Here is a 21369-nt window from a genome sequence, read left to right as displayed (position 1 = left end):
TCTTGATAGTTTCCCATTCGATGTGTGAGTGTGAGTGAAATAGTTGATGAAGGAAGCACATATAGATTGGTGTTGCCAATTGGGTAAAATGTGTTGGTTAAACTCTAATTTGGGTAAATTACACTAACACTACTTTTTAATTATATTAATTATATTAATTACATCATGAATCTCTAAAGGTTTTGTTTTCTGGGTAAGTTCCTTTCGTTGCCAAAGGGGCCCACACTGATGTATGACTAACAAACCGCTCTGTGACATTTACAGACTTCCCTGTTAAATGTTTTTCCCAGGATACTTTTTTTTCCCATTCAGAGGACATTGCTGGGTTCATGTTGCTATAGCACGTTTGGCCAGTATGTGAGTTTCTACCATGACCCACTTCTCTGAGTCATCAGCAACTACTCTGACACGTTCAGTCATTTCTAGGACATCAATGCTCAGAGACAGGGACTCTGATGGGTGGTGCTCTAAGGAGCAAGCGTTTGTCTGAGTGCCAGCCAGACAATGTGGCCCGGACTGAGCTAATGCAATCCTGGGTAGGACAGCATGCATTATGGGAAAGCAAGAGTGTGATCTCAACTGCTTTCAATGTTCCAAATAATTTAATAACTGATTGAGACTTTAATGTTTTTCTGTACCAACATTGGATGGTGGTGTCATGTTATACACTCTTGTAAATTGAGGAACAGCTCATCTCACATACAGTAGTGAAGCCTAACAACACATTGTACTACTTTTGATATTAATTAAAGTCTTAATTCACAACACATTTGTATTGTTGATTCCACAGACAGACACGATTTTATTTTAGAAGTCAAATAGTTTTTGTTGAGTTTAATTTTGTGTTTCTGCTTTGTTTTTCTGCATGGGACTATCTTTCTGAGAAAAAGAAAAACATGTCTGACCTAAATTGACTCTAGCCTTTTAGGCCTTCTCATGTCAGCTGACTTGATCACACTGGGGTATGTACAGTAGGCTACAATTCTTTCATAATGGAACAATTAATATTAACACATGACCAAAACTCTATGGACTCTTTGAAACCCTCACAAATGTTGAATGGAACCCAACATACTATTTATTCCATTGTCCCTAATTGCAAAGGACGTATATGCCTATTTTTATTATCCATTTGGTGTAGAATTTGTTCGTTTTTGCATATTCACTCCTTCAGTTGAACAAAGAAATACTTTGGATACTAATCTTTTAAAGCTCATTTCACTCGACTGGGTATGTGTGTCGAATGCGGTTTACAGGTTGGACGCGTTCCAGATACACAATTCTGCGCAGGTCTATAGTTCACGTCTCAGGAACAAACATGAATATTATAATGATGTTGTAATCAGCGCAACCCAATACAGAAATGGTCTAGACCTATCAGGAACGCACCCAGTGTTGTACTAAGCCATTTAGGGGCGCTGTTGCCATCGTTTTTCATGGGCGAATTTAAACGACTCCGATTTGGAAAGTTTTGAACATTCTGCCCAGTTAATTAATTTCATGGCAGAGATGCGAATAGAACGTTTATAAATTGACGGAAACACTTAGAACACCTGGTGGAATAAAAATGAGTACATCAATACAGGAAAGTGGAGAACGGGAAGCTCACCAGGTAGGCTGCCGATTTACTATGATACGAATAGGTTTACTTTTATTGATACTCACGATTACCACCATTCTACAACATGATGTGTTAATTGTGTTAAAATGTGTTCATTTGACCCTAGACGGAGATTGGCGAAGGGAAACCGTTGCTTGCTTCACAAAAGGTGGTTGCAGGAAAAGTCAAAAGTTCGATGATATCAGCCGCTTTTAATTTCATCAATTCGATAATAGGATCTGGAATAATAGGTAATATACATTAAATTGTGGGATCATCATGTTTGTATTTCAGTAGCATAGCAGAATATACCTACTGGTGGCAATAGCTTCAATGACACCCTTCTTGAGAGGGGAGTACCAGTTGCAAGTTACTGTCTAATAAGTTGATCAATCATGTTACCCAATAAGATAAGCAAGTTATATATGTTGAACATGCAGGATCACATGATTTCCTGTGAATAGAAAACATCATAGGACCACTTAGAAATGTCCTTGTTTTTGAAAGGAAAGCTTTTTTTTTTGTCCATTAAAATAACATCAAATTTATCAGAAATACAGTGTAGACATTGTTAAGGTTGTAAATGACTATTGTAGATGGAAATGGCTGGTTTTTAATGGAATATATGCATAGGTGTACAGCGGCCCATTATCAGCTACCATCACTCCTGTGTTCCAATGACATGTTGTGTTAGCTAATCCAAGTTTATCATTTTAAAAGGCTAATTGGTCATTAGAAAACATTTTTGTAATTATGTTAGCACAGCTGAAAACTGTTGTTCTGATTAAAGAAGCAATAAACACATTCCTTCTTTAGACTTCTGAAACTCGTCAATCTATTCTTGTTCTGAGAAATGAAGGATATTCCCTGTGAGAAATTGTCAAGAAACTGAAGATCTCGTACAATGCTGTGTACTACTCCCTTCACAGAACAGCACAAACTGTCTCTAACCAGAATAGACAGAGGAGTGGGAGGCCCCGGTGCACAACTGAGCAAGAGGACAAGTACATTAGAGTGTGTAGTTTGAGAAACAGACGCCTCACAAGTCCTCAACTGGCAGCTTCATTAAATAGTACCCGCAAAACACCCGTCTCAATGTCAACAGTGGAGAGGCGACTCCGGGATGCTGGCCTTCTAAGCAGAGTTGCAAAGAAAAAGTAATTTCTCAGACTGGCCAATAAAAATAAAATATTAAGATGGGCAAAAGAACATAAACACTGGACAGAGAACTCTTCAAAATAATTTCAAAAGGGTTTTCTAATGATCAATTAGCCTTTTAAAATGATAAACTTGGATTAGCTAACACAACGTGCCATTGAAACCCAGGAGTGATGGTTGCTGATAATGGGCCTCTGTACGTCTATGTAGATATTCTATAAAAAATCTGCAATTTCCAGCTACAATAGTCATTTACAACATTAACAATGTCTACACTGTATTTCTGCTCAATTTTATGTTATTTTAATTGACTTTTTTTTTTGCTTTTCTGTCAAAAACAAGGACCTTTCTAAATGACCCCAAACCTTTGAACGGTAGTGCACCTCAGCCAGATTGATCAGCCCCTGGGTGGTTGGCCTCTGCATCATATGACCACTGACATCATAATACTTCTTTTGTGCTTCCAAAATTCTTTCTAAATTGTATGACTCAACTTTTTCTGTAAGTACAATGAAAATATAAACTCTTAAAAAATATATATATATTTTTGAATATGTTGTGATAACATGAACTGTCATTTAATTTGTTTTCCAGGTTTGCCATACTCCTTAAACCAGGCTGGCCTTCCCCTTGGCCTTTTTCTCCTGGTTTTGGTAGCATTTATTACAGGTACGTTCTGTAACGGTGACAACTGTGATGAACTCCCTTTTACTATAGAATGTATTTAACTCAACAGCTAACATTGTGGCGTTGTCCTGTTTCTTCCTTGCAGACTACTCTATCATCTTGTTGATTAAAGGAGGGAATCTTTCAGGGACAAATAGTTACCAGTCACTTGTACGTAGCACTTTTGGTATCACTGGATTTCTGGTTCTGTCTTTGTTGCAGTTTCTATACCCTTTCATTGGTAAGTCTTGAATGGAGGTGCCATTTTAAAGTAAATCAGAACTACTTTACAACCAAGATTTTACGAGATTGAGCAGTCTCATACAAACTGATATACAGGTACTGGTTGGGACTTGGATTGTAGACATAACCACAATGTGTGTCTTCCCCAGCTATGATCAGCTACAACATCATAACTGGTGACACATTGACCAAAGTGTTTCAGAGACTACCTGGAGGTACAGTATGGCACATTGTACTTTAATGTAAGATATCTGAACAAATACAAGCCACAACTTGTGTGCATTGATATGCTAATACAGTGACAGTAAAAAAATAGGTCACAGTTTTTCTGAATTAAGTGCAAACACCAAGGCCACGTTTGTTAATTGCATATTGCTCATTTATATTTTTCATACATGCTATTTGCAGTTGGACCGGGCCACATACTTTCAGAGAGACATTTTGTCATCGCAGTGTCCACTATTCTATTCACATTACCCCTGTCTCTTTTCCGGAATATATCAAAGCTGGGAAAGGTAAGACTTAATCACATATTGTCACATTTATTTTTAGAAGTCATTGACTAATTGTATCATTTGTGAGCTAAAGCATCTATCTATGTGATTCCAGGTGTCCTTACTGTCCATGGTGTTGACTGTTTTCATCCTCATCACTGTTATCATCAGAGCAGCTACCCTGGGACCACATATGTACATTATATTACTTAACACTGTCATAACCTATTCACTCACATGCTATATCATATTCTAATCCAATCTGAAACACATTCTGTTTTTATTTTATATTTCAGTCAACTAATCGACTATTGAAACCACTTACTCTGGAATTTGAAAATCTTAAAATGGCTAACAACATGTTTATCCAATTACTTTGTGTCCTTAGTCCCCCTACAGAGAATGCATGGGTGTTTGCAAGGTGGAATGCGATTCAGGCCGTTGGTGTTATGTCTTTTGGTCAGTTCTCATCTACATCAACTGTATATTTGTAAAGTACAAGTAATACTTGCTCGAGACAAAACAACCCATACATGTTCATATTGTATGGTAATGGCTATCAAGTTTCATAATAGAGGAACCCCACACAAAACAACCACACAAAAATGTAATTTGGACTGTTCATAGGTTGTAATACTGTGCCATATCCCTTTGTTCCATAGCCTTTATCTGTCATCACAACAGCTTTATGATCTACGGCTCTCTGAAGGAACAGAGCCTAAGTAACTGGTCTCGTGTCACCCACATGTCTGTTGGTTCGGCTATGATTGTCAGTATTCTCTTTGCTTCGACTGGCTATGCTACCTTCACTGGGTACACGCAAGGTAAAACACAACACATAGAATCATAGAACCATCTTGTGGTGTTAGACCCAAGTTCACCCATATACATACTGCCTAAGGAGTACATTTTTCTGATCGCCTCTTTATATTTTCAGGTGATATCTTTGAAAACTACTGTGGGAACGATGACCTGGCTACTTTTGGTCGCTTCTGTTTTGGCATCAGTATAATAACAACTTTTCCTCTGGAATGTTTTGTGACTCGAGAGGTATGACGTTATTTATGCACATGCCACTTCCTATGGCACAGGACAGTATGTTGTGACGCAGTGTTCATTGATTTTAGTGCACATCACCCTGTAAAAATCAAGTCCTTATTCTGTCTTTTATGCTTGCAGGTAGTATCCAATGTTTTTTTTAAAGGGTCTCTCAACAACCATGCCCATGTGGCGGTCACCTTGCTCATAGTTGCAGCGTGCACAGCATTATCCTTGGCCTACGACTGTCTGGGTATTGTTCTGGTGTTAAATGTAAGCCGGATGACCTTTTGAATTGTTGTAACTTATTTCTATACTAAAATTACAATGGTTATCTTTTTAACAATATTGTTTTTTTTTGTCTCCCAGGGTGTTGTAAGCGCCACACCTTTAATTTTCATAATTCCATCAGCTTGCTACCTCAAGCTTTCCACAGAGCGCTGGTTCCAAGGTGAAAACCGCATCCCCTGTCTCATCCTCATAGCTGGTGTCTTTGTCATGACAACAGGTTTGATCATGGCGGTTATGTTCCCCCAAGACTGCTCCCATGGAGCCGAGATGTTTTACTGCGCAACTTCCAACCTCTCCATATCCCCCACACCACCCACTGAGCTACTCTTTCAGAATTCAACTCAGAATTCTAGATGAAACGTTGTTGTTACACACTGGGGTTTTGTGATATGACTTTGTATGCTCATTGTATTTATTACCTCTGCAATGAATGTGTGTGTCATAATTTATGCTACTATTTGTGAAAATGCTATAATGCAATAGATTAATCAATTTGTATATCAGACTGAGACCAAGTTCCACTTTGAATTTCGAGAGTAGTTACCTTCGAGAAACCTACCACACGATGTCGCTGTAACATAATCAGACTAAATAAAACTTTTATAAAAACGTTTCTCGAAGGTAACCTTTTGCCCTCTTGCCTTGATGTCACGCCCTTCGAAGATGTAGTTATAGAAGTTTGTCCAATGGTAGTGCATTTTCCACTGTTGGTTAGAGGGAATATGTTATAAATGTACTATTTGGGTAATTTCATGATTATAATATTTAGTATATTTCAATATTATAAATGTAAACCCGAATTGTTCACTTCACTAAAAATAAAAGTAATATGAATTGTCTCCTGCAGTACAATTTTTACATACATTTTTACTGTTGAATTAATTAAAAAATCAGGCAAAGTATGTGTATTCCCTCTGGGATGGATAGGTGAAAATACCGCTGGGAGTAAAAACGGGAGAAGAGTGAAGGTATTCAACGCCCCCACGAATGGTTATTTGAATCTCTACTCATAGGTTTTGACGTCGATTTTTGGAGTTGTTATGCTTTTGGCAGAGGCAATTTAGCAGCGCTTGTAGCAGGCATCGTGTCACAACTTTGAAATGTAGACTGCTGGCTAAACGTTGGAAAGGCTGGGTTGTGCTGGCGGCGTTTTGGAACAGAGGAGCGACTGTTGTGTGGCTCAAGATAGAAGTGGGAGTTCTGGAATTCATTTTGAACGCACCAGTAGCCTAATGTATCACTGAACGAATCAACGCCACGATATATTTTGTACGGTATAATTTATTTTCTTCTCCCTAATAAATACCGATGAAAGTTGACAGCAGCGCGGAGGGCCAGAGGCATTCGTGGTAAGAGATGACGAGTAACATAATGAGCTTAATTAAATCATAATTGTCCTATGCTCCACTTTGCATGCCGGGCAACAAAGGGCAAGTTTACCATCCGAAACGCTGTCCTGATTGTCAATAGGGTTTCGACCATCCACAGCAAGCATTCGGATGAGACAGCTCTAGATGTAAACATGTGCAATTTTAGTTATGAAATATGAATAATTGTGTGCTTTGCTTCACTTTCGGTAGTCCGGGGGACTTTGTTAAACCTGTGCAACTAGTCATGGATGATAATGTGTCCCAACGAACACCACGACGACGACACTCTGGCTCTAGGTATGTGGATTCATTCTGGGTGTATTTACTAATTAAGAGGCTTCTGTGTGAGAAGATATTGGGATTCATTCTGTCAGCTGTCAGCCAACAGCTTTTCTTCTCAACTCTAGTCTACATTACATTATTGTTCACTTCATGTTTAGAAGTAACATTAGCCACTATTATTTGGAGGTGTGCTGAAATGCTTCTAAAGATTGATGAGGAAATGACAAACAAACGTGTATCATTATTGTGGAATTTTTAAACATGTGAGATCATCTTGAGATGACATCAGTTGGAAAATATGAGACTTTTGTAACCCATGGAGTCTTATGTCATTCCAAACCTTTTCAGTTCAAACCTTTTCCCCGACTTAACTGGGATCCCATAAATTCATTAATCTATTCTATACCATTCTATACCCCCAAAAAGTTAGTGTTGCAACACATTTTTGGACACATGTTGCAAGCAAATTGCAATTTAGTGACATAATTGCATGTCTAAGGCAAAGGGTTTGACTAATTTAGTTGCCCACAACCAGAGGGGCTTGAGATGTCAACTCTAACCTAAATTCATCCACCTCATACTGAGTACATGTAGTAACTAAAGTAACAGTTGTTGCAGACATTTCAGTAATTTTCAAACTCCGCTAATGTCCTGCCTTCAGAGTTGTTCTGAGAAATGAGGTGAGGTGATGGGAAGCGTTTGAGGCAAACCAGTGTGCATCTCATGTGCATTATAATAAACGGCTGGCTATTTAATTTTTGTCAATACAGTTCAGAATAATTGTTTGTATGGATGATTTCATAGATGTGTCATGTAGTGTAGATGGTCCGATAGACCGCTGTGTGTAGTTTGTAATAATCACCTATCCCAAAAATTACCCTGGTGGTAAAACAAAATGATCCATGAGAATATGTTTGTGTCTTTCCTAATATTGAATATCAAATAAGAGTCAAAGATCATCTCTTTACAATATGTCACAGTCATAACACTTTTAATGTGACATTTATTTGGTTCAGGAACGGTTGCTTGGAGATGATGTCAGCTGACAGTATTCCAGTTGGTTGGAGGCGTTGGCTCTTAAACTGGGGAATGAGTTTCCAAAGTTCTTTGCAATCTTTTAGAGTCACTGCTCACTCCTTTGGCATGCAAGGGAGGACTAAAGACTTCATGTGATTTTAATTAGAAGCGATATGGAGAATTTGAAGGCTTGATAACAATTAATGTAAAGTTTCCGTTTCTCTAGTTGCTGACTTTCCCATATTGAGACTGAAATACATTCATGCATCCATGTCATAAATGTAATTTATAATATAAACAATTTGTCAATTAAAACCACTATCTCCATGAGCTGTTGCGTTATTTGTGGCTTCTCATACTTGGAGCCATTAGACAAATGCTTCTGAAAATTCATCCCACTTTACAAGTGCAATGACTTGTAGAGATATCATTTGGCCCTCCACGACATGCTACATTTGTTATTCTACTGCTGACACTGCCAAAACACAGGCCCTCGTCCCCCTTTACTGCCATAACAGCCTCCACTCTTCTGGGATGGCTTTCCATTAGATGTTGGAATATTGCTGTGGGGACTTGCTTCCATTCAACCACAAGAGCATTAGTGAGGGCAGACACTAATGTTGGGCGATTAGGCCTGGCTCGCAGTCGGTGTTCCAATTCATCCCAAAGGTGTTCGATGGAGTTGAGGTCAGGGCTCTGTGCAGGCCAGTTAAGTTCTTCCACACCGATCTCGACAAAACAATTTCTGCCACAAAGTTGGAAGCACAGAATCGTATCATGTCATTGTATGCTGTAGCGTTAAGATTTCCCTTCACTGGAACTAAGGGGCCTAGCCTGGACCATGAAAAACAGCCCCATACCATTATTCCTCTTCCACCAAACTTTACAGTTGCCACTATACATTCAGCCAGGTAGCGTTCTCCTGGCATCTGGCAAACCCAGATTCGTCTGTTGGACTGCCAGATGTTTAAGCATGATTCATCACTCCAGAGAACGTGTTTCCTCTGCTCCAGAGTCCAATGGCGGCAAGCTTCACACCATTCCCACCAACCCTTAGCATTGCGCATGGTAATCTTAGGCTTGTGTGCGGCTGCTCTGCCTTGGAAACCAATTTCATGAAGCTCCCAACAAACCGTTCTTGTGCTGACATTGCTTCCAGAGACAGTTTGAAACTTGATAGTCAGTGTTGCAACCGAGGACAGAGGATTTTTATGTGCTACAAGCTTCAGCGCTCGGTGGTCCCGTGCGCTTGTGTGGCCTACCACTTCGTGGCTAAGCTGTTGTTGCTCCGAGACGTTTCCACTTCACAATAACAGCATTTACAGTTGCCCAGGGCAGAAATTTGACGGACTGACTTGTTGGAAAGGTGGCATCCTATGACGGTGCCACGTTGAAAGTCACTGAGCTCTTTAGTAAGGCCGTTCTACTGCCAATGTTTGTCTATGGAGATTGCATGGCCATGTGCTCGATTTTATACACCTGTTAGTAACTGGTGTGGCTGGGCCTAGATTAAATCTAGTTCTGCTTGGCCATTGGGAAAGTAAGGTTCTCCCATCTCCACAGAGGAGCTCTGTGGACATTGGGTTCTTGAATTGGGTTCTTGAACTCTGGAGGCCCTTCTCCCCCGATTGCTCAGTTTGGCAGGGTGGCAAGCTCTAGGCAGAGTCTTGGTGGTTCCAAATCTCTTCCATTTAAGAATGATTGAGGTCACTGTTGTCTTGGGGACCTTCAATGCTGTAGAAATGTTTTGGTACCCTTCCCCAGATCGGTTTTTCAACACAATCCTGTCTCGGAGCTCTACGGACAATTCTTTCGACTTCATGGCCTGGTTTTTGCTCTGACATGCACTGTCAACTGTGGGACCTTATATAGACAGGTGTGTGCCTTTCCAAATCATGTCCAATCAATTAAATTTACCTCAGGTGGACTCCAGTCAAGTTATAGAATAGTTATAGGTATTATCTGTAGATTGAGGGATTTTTAAAAATGTAATACATTTTACAATAAAGCTGTACCGTAACATAATGTGGAAAAAGTCGAGAGGTCTGAATACTTTCCGAATCGCATCGCGCACCAGCGACTCCTGTGGCGAGCCGGGCGCAGTGCGCGTGTAACAGTATAACAGTATATTAGACCGTCCCCTCGCCCATACCCGGACGCGAACCAGGGACCCTCTGCACACATCAACAACAGTCACCCACGAAGCATCGTTACCCATCGCTCCACAAAAGCCGCGGCCCTTGCAGAGCAAGGGGAACCACTACTTCAAGGTCTCAGAGCAAGTGACGTCACCGATTGAAACGCTATTTAGCGCGCACCACCGCTAACTAGCTAGCAGTTTCACATCCATTATACGCGCTAACCAAGGTTGCCAGGTCCACAGTGTTTCCTCCGACACATTGGTGTGGCTGGCTTCCGGGTTGGATGCGCGCTGTGTTAAGAAGCAGTGCGGCTTGGTTGGGTTGTGTATCGGCGGACACTTTCAACCTTCGTCTCTCCCGAGCCCGTACGGGAGTTGTAGCAATGAGACAAGATAGTAGCTACTAACAATTGGATACCACAAAATTGGGGAGAAAAAGGGGGAGAAACAAAACAAAACAACAAAACAAACAATACGATATTAAACATTTTAGCAGCCTTTTAAGCATTATAGTACAGTTAAACACACACATGGATGCAGCGGCCTATGGCACTGGTTCGAATCCAGGCTGTATCACATTCGGCCGGGATTGGGAGTCCCATAGGGTGGTGCACAATTGGCCCCATGTCGTCCGGGTTTGGCCGGGGTAGGTTGTCATTGTAAATAAGAATTTGTTCTTATCTGACTTGCCTAGTCAAATAAAGGTTACACACGCACCACACTGACCAAAAAGTTATTTTGTTTGCATTTACGTATGTTCTCATTACCAGTAAAACATAATCAAAACCTATTTATTTCACATACTTGCTGTGCTGTTGTGTTGTTCATTTGTTCAGTCATTTCATTCTCAACCAGGATTTATATGGAACGCCGTTTGGGTATTTGCATGTCAAAAAAAGATACACGTCAAATAACACTATTTGACGTGTCAAATAAGCATGTTTGACCAATCAGGACCTGAATATGACTGCACGTTCATACATTTTTTTGACGTAGTTATTACACATTGATTACACATTGATCACTCGTATTTCATATGTCACAACGATTCATCGATACGTATGCTTGATGCTGGTAAAGTTGTCTCGCGCACCTACTGTGCTTGTCATTAAAAAAAAAACTAGCTAGCTCATGGATGCAAACAATGTTTTTCCCCAAACAAATAGCAAAACGACATCTGTTTCAGTAGCTATAGTTAGCTAGCTAACTATATAGCTAAGTGTCATCTAAAATAACCTTCATTTATAAGAAGGTTCTTATTTGAGTAATGGTGGTCAGACCCATCTATGTGAAGCTAGCCTTGGACTTTGTGGTTAGCCTTCAAAATAAAAGTATGTCATTGACAGTGATTCAAATGCATACAAATAATAGAATTATGCCATAATTGAATATATCATGCTAAACGAGGTTGGAATGTTATTTCAAATCAACAAAATACAATTTATTAATTTGACAATCTGTTGAAATCCACACAATGTATTATACTTTAGAATTGGGGGTATACTTATTTCACAGTACATCCTTACCTATGGATTGTGGATCAATGACATGGGTTATCAGTCTACTCAATGACACCCAGAGAACATTAGCATCGTAGCTCTTATTGTGGGACTCTGAAACAACTGTGAATTGAGCCACATTTATTGTCAACCTACGTGTATTGAATACTATTCCCAAGGAAAAACAATAACACATGGATGTTTTGGAGTCTGATAACTCTGAGGAGCGAAAAAAAAAAGGAAAACATTTCTTGGGTATTGAGTAGCGTATTATTCAATTTCATTGATCCCCAATCCTTAGGTAAAGCTGTACAATGCAATATGAATATCTATACACACAATCGGCTGACTGGGGAGGTGATTTCACACAGTCACAGTACAATGCTAATATTTGCGTAAACTCTTCACAGTTGTGTTCTGTGGGTGTCACCGAGTAGACTGATACCCCATTTCATTGCTTCACCCTCCAACCTTGTTTAACATTATCTAGTCTAAATATGGCATGATTCCACCAATTTGTAACCTTCTCCATCACTTTCAAATAGGTACTTTTATTTTGAAGGCAAACCGCAAATTCCACTATTGTGCCTAATTCTTATTGTGGCTAGCTTCACAACACATTACCCGGTCAGGTAGAGCCTCACTAGACTGATGAAGCCAGCTGGCTGCTTATAACGTTAGCTTTGGGCAACAGGGTTAAGTAGCTGGCTAGCTATTTATTTTCATGAACTGAAGTTAATGTTTAAATAGGCAACAACAAGTGGCTACCTAGCTAATACAAGAATCCCTAAATCATTACTAAGAATAGTGAAAATGACTGCAGTTTCTTCTTATATCGTGCACCCCTAATTTTATCGGTTACCTTACTAAGAAGTCGAGGAGAGTTAACTTATCTAGCTAAGGTAACAAGCTAGGGAACTACATTTGTTTATTGAAACTAAAATCTAGTTCGCTAGCTTTCATAATTTGCTAGCTAGACCTTCCAAAGAAAATCTATGTAAATAGCCAGCTGCTATCTGGCAATGTGATTTGTAATTTGCAAGCTACGTTAGGTTACGTTAGCTACAGCCTACCGGACCGTATCTAACCGTTAGCCTCTGCGGTAGTTAGTTAGCTAGCTAACGTGACTGGCCTATGTGTTCTATTTACAGAGTCCAATCTCATCAACATCTGCACCGGCATCAACATCAAGCTCAGCACCAGGAACTAGTGTAAGTCACCTTGACTCCATGAGCAAATAAATATACTGGAGCTAGGCATAAACATGGTCTGTGTCTTGTTGTCATAGTTGGTGTGTTTAAGTAGGTTTCAACTTCTACTGTAGTTTTCTCTGTATTGTGGAGGGTTAGTTGATTTGTTTATGTAAAGCTTGAAGAACAACATTTAAGAAAAGCTGAGTTATTAGTAAAGAGGGGATGGTGTGGGCGACTGACGTGTTTGTGAAGGTTAGTATACATTATCTATTGACACGAGGGGGATGGGTGGATATAGTACTGTACCTTGTTTGAGTGTGTATTGATGGGGACAAAGTAGTCTTGGATGAAAGCTTTCAGCCGAGAACAACCTCGAGCTCAACGTCATCTGACTTGGAAGAGGAAAAGACTGCATATGACTGGCAAGAGCCAAATTGTGTAGTCTGTGAGTCTAATTTCATGGAGCTCATGAAGTTCTGCCAGACCAGCTGCCATTGCCCAACACGACAAGGTTCACCAGCTGAAGAACATTCAGGATCTTGCCTGGAACATTCCAGCTGCATCAGAAACCATGGATCAATTCATTGTGGTATTCATGAAACGTATTTGGAAGTAACTTGCTACACTCTTACTGCTAAAACAAATGATGCAGGGAGTTGGTGTATCATTTCAACTTTAATTTGTTGGTACGTAAATATGTTTCAATAAAACAGATTGGTCTGTCAATGTAGGAAATAAGTAGACATTGCTTGAATTCACGACAACGTTTATTTGCGCTCGAGACCTAGGTGAGTTTACACAGCTGTATGTAGGAACAGTTATGGCAATGTATGACTTGTTTTATATATATATATATAACACAACACCTATAATAAATACTACAGTTCTACAAAGGGAATACTTGCATATGGTGTTTTTGGGGATAGCAGTGAGTTCACTTTGACACAAGGGGAGATTGTTGTTATGGGACCATTCATATCTCTTCTTGAGTCATCAACTTCTGTGTATTCATTGTGTGAGGGATAAATTGTTTGAATGGCCCCAACAGCACAAGCAGGCAAGGGGATTTGATGTCCTCTGCCTAGCTTTTCCCCATGTAGAACAAACTCCAAAAATAATCTGTAGACCATCAAGCAGTTTTGTCTAAGAGAATGACAAAAACACTATTTGACTTTCATGGGTAATGGTTGTGTACTGTCTTTCTAATGCAAACAGCACAATGCAGAATATTTCAGACACAAGCTAGCTAGCTACAACACACAGGTGTAGTTACTCAAAGACTAATATGAGTCATAAAGACAAAGTCATTCCTTTACTCTTCATCATCAAAACATTTCTCCAGTTTTGCTCCCAGTGGCTAAAACACTGTGTCTAGCTAGCTATAACGTTAGGCTGCAGTAAGATTTGGGTATAGCAAACAAAGCTAGCAAGCTTAACATGGCTAGGTTGTCTTGTGGTGCTACTAGCAATCCCCGTCATGGCCGAATTGATCACAAAATTGTACTGAACAACACTGCCTTGTGTAAAATGAGAGCTGATATTACTAGCTAGCTACCGACAGCAAAACAACTTACTTGTTTGCCATTTGCCCTCTTAGTCCAGCTGGTCTAAATAGTGTCTAGCAGTGAAGTTTCCCTTTAATATCTACTAAACATTTTTTGTCACCTGTTTGAAATGACATCTGGTCTCATTTTGAAATTCTTCACTTGGCCACTTAGCATTTATATGAAGAGCTGCACATACAGGCCTACAGTATACAGTAAAGGAATGTAGGAGGAGGATGTCTAGATTTTCTGACATTTTTGTAATTTTATAGGTGACATTCCTCGCTCCATACCAGCGTTTCTCAAAATTGGTCCTCAAGACCCCAAGGGGCGGACGTTTTGGTTTCTGCCTTAACACTGCACAGTTGATTCAAATGATCAAGTCGTGATGATTATTTGAATCCGCTATGTAGTGTTAGGGCAAAACCCAAAACGTACACCCCTTGGGGTCCCAGGGACCGAGTTGATCTATGCTCACAGCTATGTAAAGCCTGCGCTGATAATGGGACACACCTTTAACCATGATCTCACATGGCATGCTTCTCTTGGGGTGGAGCCCAGTGTGGAATTGGTTAAGGTATTGTGACTCCCCACAGCTGTTTCCAGACATTTTGGCAGTCCAAGGGCACAGCTGCACTTTTGAATTTAATGATGAAAGCTATGGTGAGAGGGATGGGCCAAATTCTACAACCGATAGATATGAGGAAACTATAGCTGCAAGCTGAAATCATTGGGGTCCAAGTCAAAACACTGCCCTATAACCTTATTTTATGTGTTATAGTGCCAAAATGTAGCATACTGGCAACCGTACAACTCTAATATGAGCTACTGAACACCCATGTTTTTCCATGGTAAAAGTTATAGTTCTTTGAGGCAAACTTGTTCCTTGTGGAGAGGACCTTGTGAAACTAATACCACAATTTAAAATCCAAGTTTGCAATTTCAACTACTGTGATGTTAATTAATTGTAAAAATATTATCGGAGACCTAATCCTTTTATACTCCTGCAAAGTTTCAACTCCGAACAGAAGAACTATTATGGAAACAGTTGGGCCTCTACAATATGTGACAGTGTTCTCATTTGTCAGGGTCTAGGCTTGTGATTTCCTCACTGGGTGCAGTTAAAGTGGAAAAAAGCTACTTATGTAAGGTAAGATGATGATTCAGCAGAGAGAAAACCCACAGAGTTCTAGTATTCTTTGCCCTTGAAACTTTCCTGAGGGATAAAAGGCTCTCTGTACAGCCAGGAATAGACTTCCCAATTGGACCAGGAACTAGCTTGCACCTTTACCACCAAACGCTTCACTAAACTCTGAAAGCCAATAGAGGATGACATTTATATAATTCACTCACAAATGTGACAATCTAATATGAAAATGAACACATTTCTTAATACATTTTCAATGCACAACTTTTCAATATTTATTGATACGTTTTGCGCAATGATTATACGTTTGTGCAATGATGATGATTATACGTTTGTGCAATGTCGCATAACCGACAATGCTGTTTGATAGATTCAATACTGCAGATAAAGATATCGCACCGTGTTGAGTGACTTGTCACCGATATCTCAGGCCTTGTTGTAGTTTCTGTGAAGAGGTCAGTGGCATTCCAACAGGGACCCACACCATTCTTAGCAACCACCACATTAAATGCAATGGAGAGGTGGAATCACTGAATTTGGTCAGTATGAAAACTTTGGGGGGGGAATGTAATTGAGACCTTAAGACAAGCTTGTATTTACTAACCTCGTCATTTCTTGGGAATACAAAGGTTTTTTTTATGTCTGGTGGACGGTATGCTTTATGCCTCACAGGCCTAAAACAGACAGTGGCCATCATCCAGAGAACGGGGAATAATGGGTCGTCTTTGTTTTGTGCAGTTGAAGCCAACGCACTGACCGTAAATACCACTGAATTCTTATTACTGGAGTTGTACTGGGTTGTACACACAACCAGTCAACATTATGCTCAAATTGCCCCAAATTAATTGGTAGGCTTTTATAGGATTTTATGTGCTCAGTTTTAATGTCAGATAGCACTAAATCCACACGGATTCCTCACAATATAGTGCTGTGCAAATGGGGTTATTATAATGTCTCTAGAATACATGTACACTGCTAGAACGCAAATAGTCAAGACTGTGTATGAAGTCTTGGCCCGTGCTTTGTTTCTGTTGTGCACTCTTCTGACACATAAACAGTTGGAAGCCACCTACCTTCCACCCCCATAACAGTGTTTTCTGTTAAGGTCTGAAAAAGAGTATGTGAAGCAAATCTCTAGATAATTTCCTTGTTTTCCATGCCATATATTGAATAGGTCACAGCAGCATACATTTAGCAGCCAGATAGCCTAATAGTTTTTAAAAAAATGGTAAGAATATATTTTCTTCATAAGGAATAGCGTATTCATACGTTATCTTATTGCACTGTGGCAAATTTCATATTTTTTTCATATTTCATCTGTGTCTTTTACTTGGAAAACTGTAATCACAAAACAAGATCATAGTTATGTTTCCATATAAAGTATGAAGCTCTTGGTCCCCTGATTACTTTTTGGAAGCACCAGTGCATGTGATGAGCATCAGGGGAGACCGCAGAGCAACAGTCTGCTGCTTCTTTGATAAACACTTCAGTGTAGACAATGCAGCATTGTCTCAAAAGAATGAATGCAGTGTGATATAAGTATGACTCAAGGGGAAATACTCTCTTCTCCAGTACTGCTCATCCCAGACTAGGGTTGAATGCCTGGAACCCGGTTACCGGGATTTACCACTCCCTTTTCCGCCGAGATAAATAACTGAGTGAAACTGGCAATTATAATCAATTATTTATATGAACAGCATATCATGAAGTGGAAGTGTTAAATTATATGCGATCTGGCTTGTCTATGGCCTCTGGATGATGAATCATCAATGCTCAGGATGGGGACAGACAGCCCATCTCAGTATGGAGCGCAGTTCACAATGCATGTAGAATTTCATCTCATGGTAACTTTTTTTTCTTGTGACAGGTAGGCCTACATTTGCTGCAGCATAGTTTATGCTACAGTAATATAAAGACCGAATGCGTGTCTAATGTACCCATCGCCATTTGGCTTTCGGGGGTCACCATATTTTTTTAATTGTAAAGATGTTTTTATTTATTGGTGCAAACAGCCTATCACTTGAATATGGTTGCTTTAAATCAGTGGATGCGCGAGCACTCTCTTTCTCTCTGTCTCAACTGTCTCAACATCCAAAATAGATAATCCTGTTCTAGATTTATACAGGTGAAGTCGGAAGTTTACATACACTTAGGTTGGCAAGTCAGTTAGGACATCTACTTTGTGCAAGACACAAGTCATTTTTCCAACAATTGTTTACAGACATTATTTCACTTATAATTCACTGTGTTACAATTCCAGTGGGTCAGAAGTTTACATACACTAAGTTGACTGTGGCTTTGAAAATTCCAGAAAATGATGTCATGGCTTTAGAAGCTTCTGATCGGCTAATTGACATCATTTGAGTCAATTGGAGGTGTACCTGTGGATGTATTTCAAGGCCTACTTTCAAACTCAGTGCCTCTTTGCTTGACATCATGGGAAACTCAAAAGAAATCAACTAAGACCTCAGAAAATAAGTGTTAGACCTCCAAGTCTGGTTCATCCTTGGGAGCAATTTTCAAACGCCTGAAGGTACCACGTTCCTCTGTACAAACAATAGTACGTGAGTATAAACACCATGGGACCAAGCGGCCATCATACCGCTCAGGAAGGAGACGCGTTCTGTCTCCTAGAGATGAACGTACTTTGGGGCGAAAAGTGCAAACGGGTACAAAAGTATCTATATTCACAGTAAAACAAGTCCTATATCAACATAACCTGAAAGGCCGCTCAGCAAGGAAGAAGCCACTGCTCCAAAACCGCTATAGAAAAGCCAGACTACGGTTTGCAACTGCTCATGGGGACAAAGATGAAACAAAAATAGAACTGTTTGACAATAATGGCCATCGTTATGTTTGGAGGAAAAAGGGGGAGGCTTCTAGCCTTCTAACACCATCCAAACTGTAACGCACGAGGGTGGCAGCATCATGTTGTGGGGGCACTTTGCTGCAGGAGGGACTCGTGCACTTCACAAAATAGATGGCATCATGAGGCATTACAATTATGTTGATATATTGAAGAAACATCTCACGACATCAGTCAGGAAGTTAAAGCTTGGTCGCAAATGGGTCTTCCAAATGGACAATGACCCCAAGCATACTTCCAAAGTTGTGGCAAAATGGCTTAAGGACAACAAAGTCAAGGTATTGGAGTGGCATCACAAAGCCCTGACCTCAACTCTATAGAAAATGAGTGGGCAGAACTGAAAAAGCATGTGCGAGCAAGGAGGCCTACAAACCTGACTCAGTTACACCAGCTCTGTCAGGTGGAATGGGCCAAAATTCACCCAGCTTATTTTGGGAAGCTTGTGGAATGCTACCCAAAACGTGTGACCGAAGTTTAAATTGTTTAAGGCAATGCTACCAAATACTAATTGAGCGTTTGTAAATGTCATGCCCTGACCTTAGAGATCCTTTTAATGTCTCTATTTGGTTTGGTCAGGGTGTGATTTGGAGTGGGTATTCTATGTTCTATTATTTGTATTTCTATGTTTGGCCGGGTAGGGTTCTCAATCAGGGACAGCTGTCTATCGTTGTCTCTGATTGAGAACCATACTTAGGTAGCCCTTTTCCCACCTGTCGTTGTGGGAAGTTGTCTTTTTTCGGGGCACTAGAGCCCTGTTAAGCTTTACAGTAGTTTCATTATTTCTTGTTTTGTTGGTGTCATTATATCAAATAAAAATATATATACGCTCACCACTCTGCACCTTGGTCATTTCCTAACGACGGCCGTGACAGTTAACTTCTGACCCACGTGATGACAGAAATAAAAGCTGAAATAAATCATTCTCTCTACTATTATTCTGACATTTCACATTCTTAAAATGAAGTGGTGATCCTAACTGACATAAGACAGGGAATTTTTACTAGGATTAAATGTCAGGAATTGTGAAAACTGAGTTTAAATGTATTTGGCAAAGGTGTATGTAAACTTCTGACTTCAACTGTATATAGGCCTATATACAGTGGGGCAAAAAAGTATTTAGTCAGCCACCAATTGTGCAAGTTCTCCCACTTAAAAAGATGAGGCCTGTAATTTTCATCATAGGTACACTTCAATTATGACAGACAAAATTAGGAAAAAAAATCCAGAAAATCACATTGTAGGATTTTTAATGAATTTATTTACAAATTATGGTGGAAAATAAGCATTTGGTCAATAACAAAAGTTTATCTCAATACTTTGTTATATACGCTTTGTTGGCAATGACAAACGTTTTCTGTAAGTCTTCAAGGTTTTCACACACTGTTGCTGGTATTTTGGCCCATTACTCCATGCAGATCTCCTCTAGAGCAATGATGTTTTGGGGCTGTTGCTGGGCAACACGGACTTTCAACTCCCTCCAAAGATTTTCTATGGGATTAAGATCTGTAGACTGGCTAGGCCACTCCAGGACCTTGAAATGCTTCTTACGAAGCCACTCCTTCGTTGCCTGGGCGGTGTGTTTGGGATCATTGTCATGCTGAAAGACCCAGCCAAGTTTCATCTTCAATGCCCTTGCTGATGGAGGTTTTCACTCAAAATCTCACGATACATGGCACCATTCAGTCTTTCCTTTACACGGATCAGTCGTCCTGGTCCCTTTGCAGAAAAACAGCCCCAAAGCATGATGTTTCCACCCCCATGCTTCACAGTAGTTCACAGTAGGTATGGTGTTCTTTGGATGCAACTCAGCATTCTTTGTCCTCCAAACACGACGAGTTGAGTTTTTACCAAAAAGTTATATTTTTGTTTCATCTGACCGTATGACATTCTCCCAATCTTCTTCTGGATCATCCACATGCTCTCTAGCAAACTTCAGACGGGCCTGGACATGTACTGGCTTAAGCAGGGGGACACGTCTGGCACTGCAGGATTTGAGTCCCTGGCGGCGTAGTGTGTTACTGATGGTCCCAGCTCTCTGCAGGTCATTCACTAGGTCCCCCCGTGTAGTTCTGGGATTTTTGCTCACCTTTCTTGTGATCATTTTGACCCCACGGGATGAGATCTTGCGTGGAGCCCCAGATCGAGGGAGATTATCAGTGGTCTTGTATGTCTTCCATTTCCTAATAATTTCTCCCACAGTTGATTTCTTCAAACCAAGCTGCTTACCTATTGCAGATTCAGTCTTCCCAGCCTGGTGCAGGTCTACAATTTTGTTTCTGGTGTCCTTTGACAGCTCTTTGGTCTTGGCCATAGTGGAGTTTGGAGTTTGACTGTTTGAGGTTGTGGACAGTTGTCTTTTATACTGATAACAAGTTCAAACAGGTGCCATTAATACAGGTAACGAGTGGAGGACAGAGGAGCCTCTTAAAGAAGAAGTTACAGGTCTGTGAGAGCCAGAAATCTTGCTTTTTTGTAGGTGACCAAATACTTATTTTCCACCATAATTTGCAAATAAATTCATTAAAAATCCTACAATGTGATTTTCTGGATTTATTTTTCTTCTCATTTTGTCTGTCATAGTTGAAGTGTACCTATGATGAAAATTTACAGGCCTCTCATCTTTTTAAGTCGGAGAACTTGCACAATTGGTGGCTGACTAAATACTTTTTTGCCCCACTGTATAGATGTCCTAGCCTACCTCTTTCAGGTAATATATTCAATGCAGTATTAACCTTTATATTTAGCTAATTTAATGATGGGTTATGCATAATAAGCTTCTAACTTACAGCCTCTGTCTCTTGCGCAAAATGCACACACCTGT

General features: G+C 40.1%; 2 protein-coding genes across 3 annotated transcripts in view; both read left to right on the top strand.

The window, feature by feature from the left end:
- The first annotated feature begins 1497 nt into the window (after positions 1-1497).
- Positions 1498-6213, top strand: LOC139406016 (solute carrier family 38 member 11). The gene is made up of 12 exons (XM_071148478.1): positions 1498-1612; positions 1728-1851; positions 3353-3427; positions 3531-3665; positions 3817-3882; positions 4076-4182; positions 4277-4356; positions 4550-4620; positions 4824-4985; positions 5099-5211; positions 5341-5472; positions 5569-6213. Exons 1-12 carry the CDS (start codon positions 1568-1570, stop codon positions 5845-5847), a joined length of 1389 nt encoding a protein of 462 aa, XP_071004579.1. The 5' UTR covers positions 1498-1567; the 3' UTR covers positions 5848-6213.
- Positions 6214-6547: 334 nt separating this feature from the next.
- LOC139397685 (cordon-bleu protein-like 1) overlaps positions 6548-21369 on the top strand; it is a 50783-nt gene continuing 35961 nt past the window's right edge. Inside the window, exons 1-3 of one of the 2 annotated variants that reach the window (XM_071144208.1) lie at positions 6580-6839; positions 7071-7157; positions 12950-13009. In XM_071144208.1, the coding sequence (XP_071000309.1) occupies positions 6799-6839; positions 7071-7157; positions 12950-13009 (188 nt within the window). In that variant the 5' untranslated portion in view covers positions 6580-6798. Of the gene's footprint in view, positions 6840-7070; positions 7158-12949; positions 13010-21369 lie in introns of both variants that reach the window. The other variant, XM_071144209.1, reaches the window with a different exon arrangement.

The sequence above is a fragment of the Oncorhynchus clarkii genome, chromosome 3 (genome assembly GCF_045791955.1).
Source record: "Oncorhynchus clarkii lewisi isolate Uvic-CL-2024 chromosome 3, UVic_Ocla_1.0, whole genome shotgun sequence".
Lineage (NCBI taxonomy): Eukaryota > Metazoa > Chordata > Actinopteri > Salmoniformes > Salmonidae > Oncorhynchus > Oncorhynchus clarkii.
This window is presented reverse-complemented; position numbering and strand designations above follow the sequence as displayed.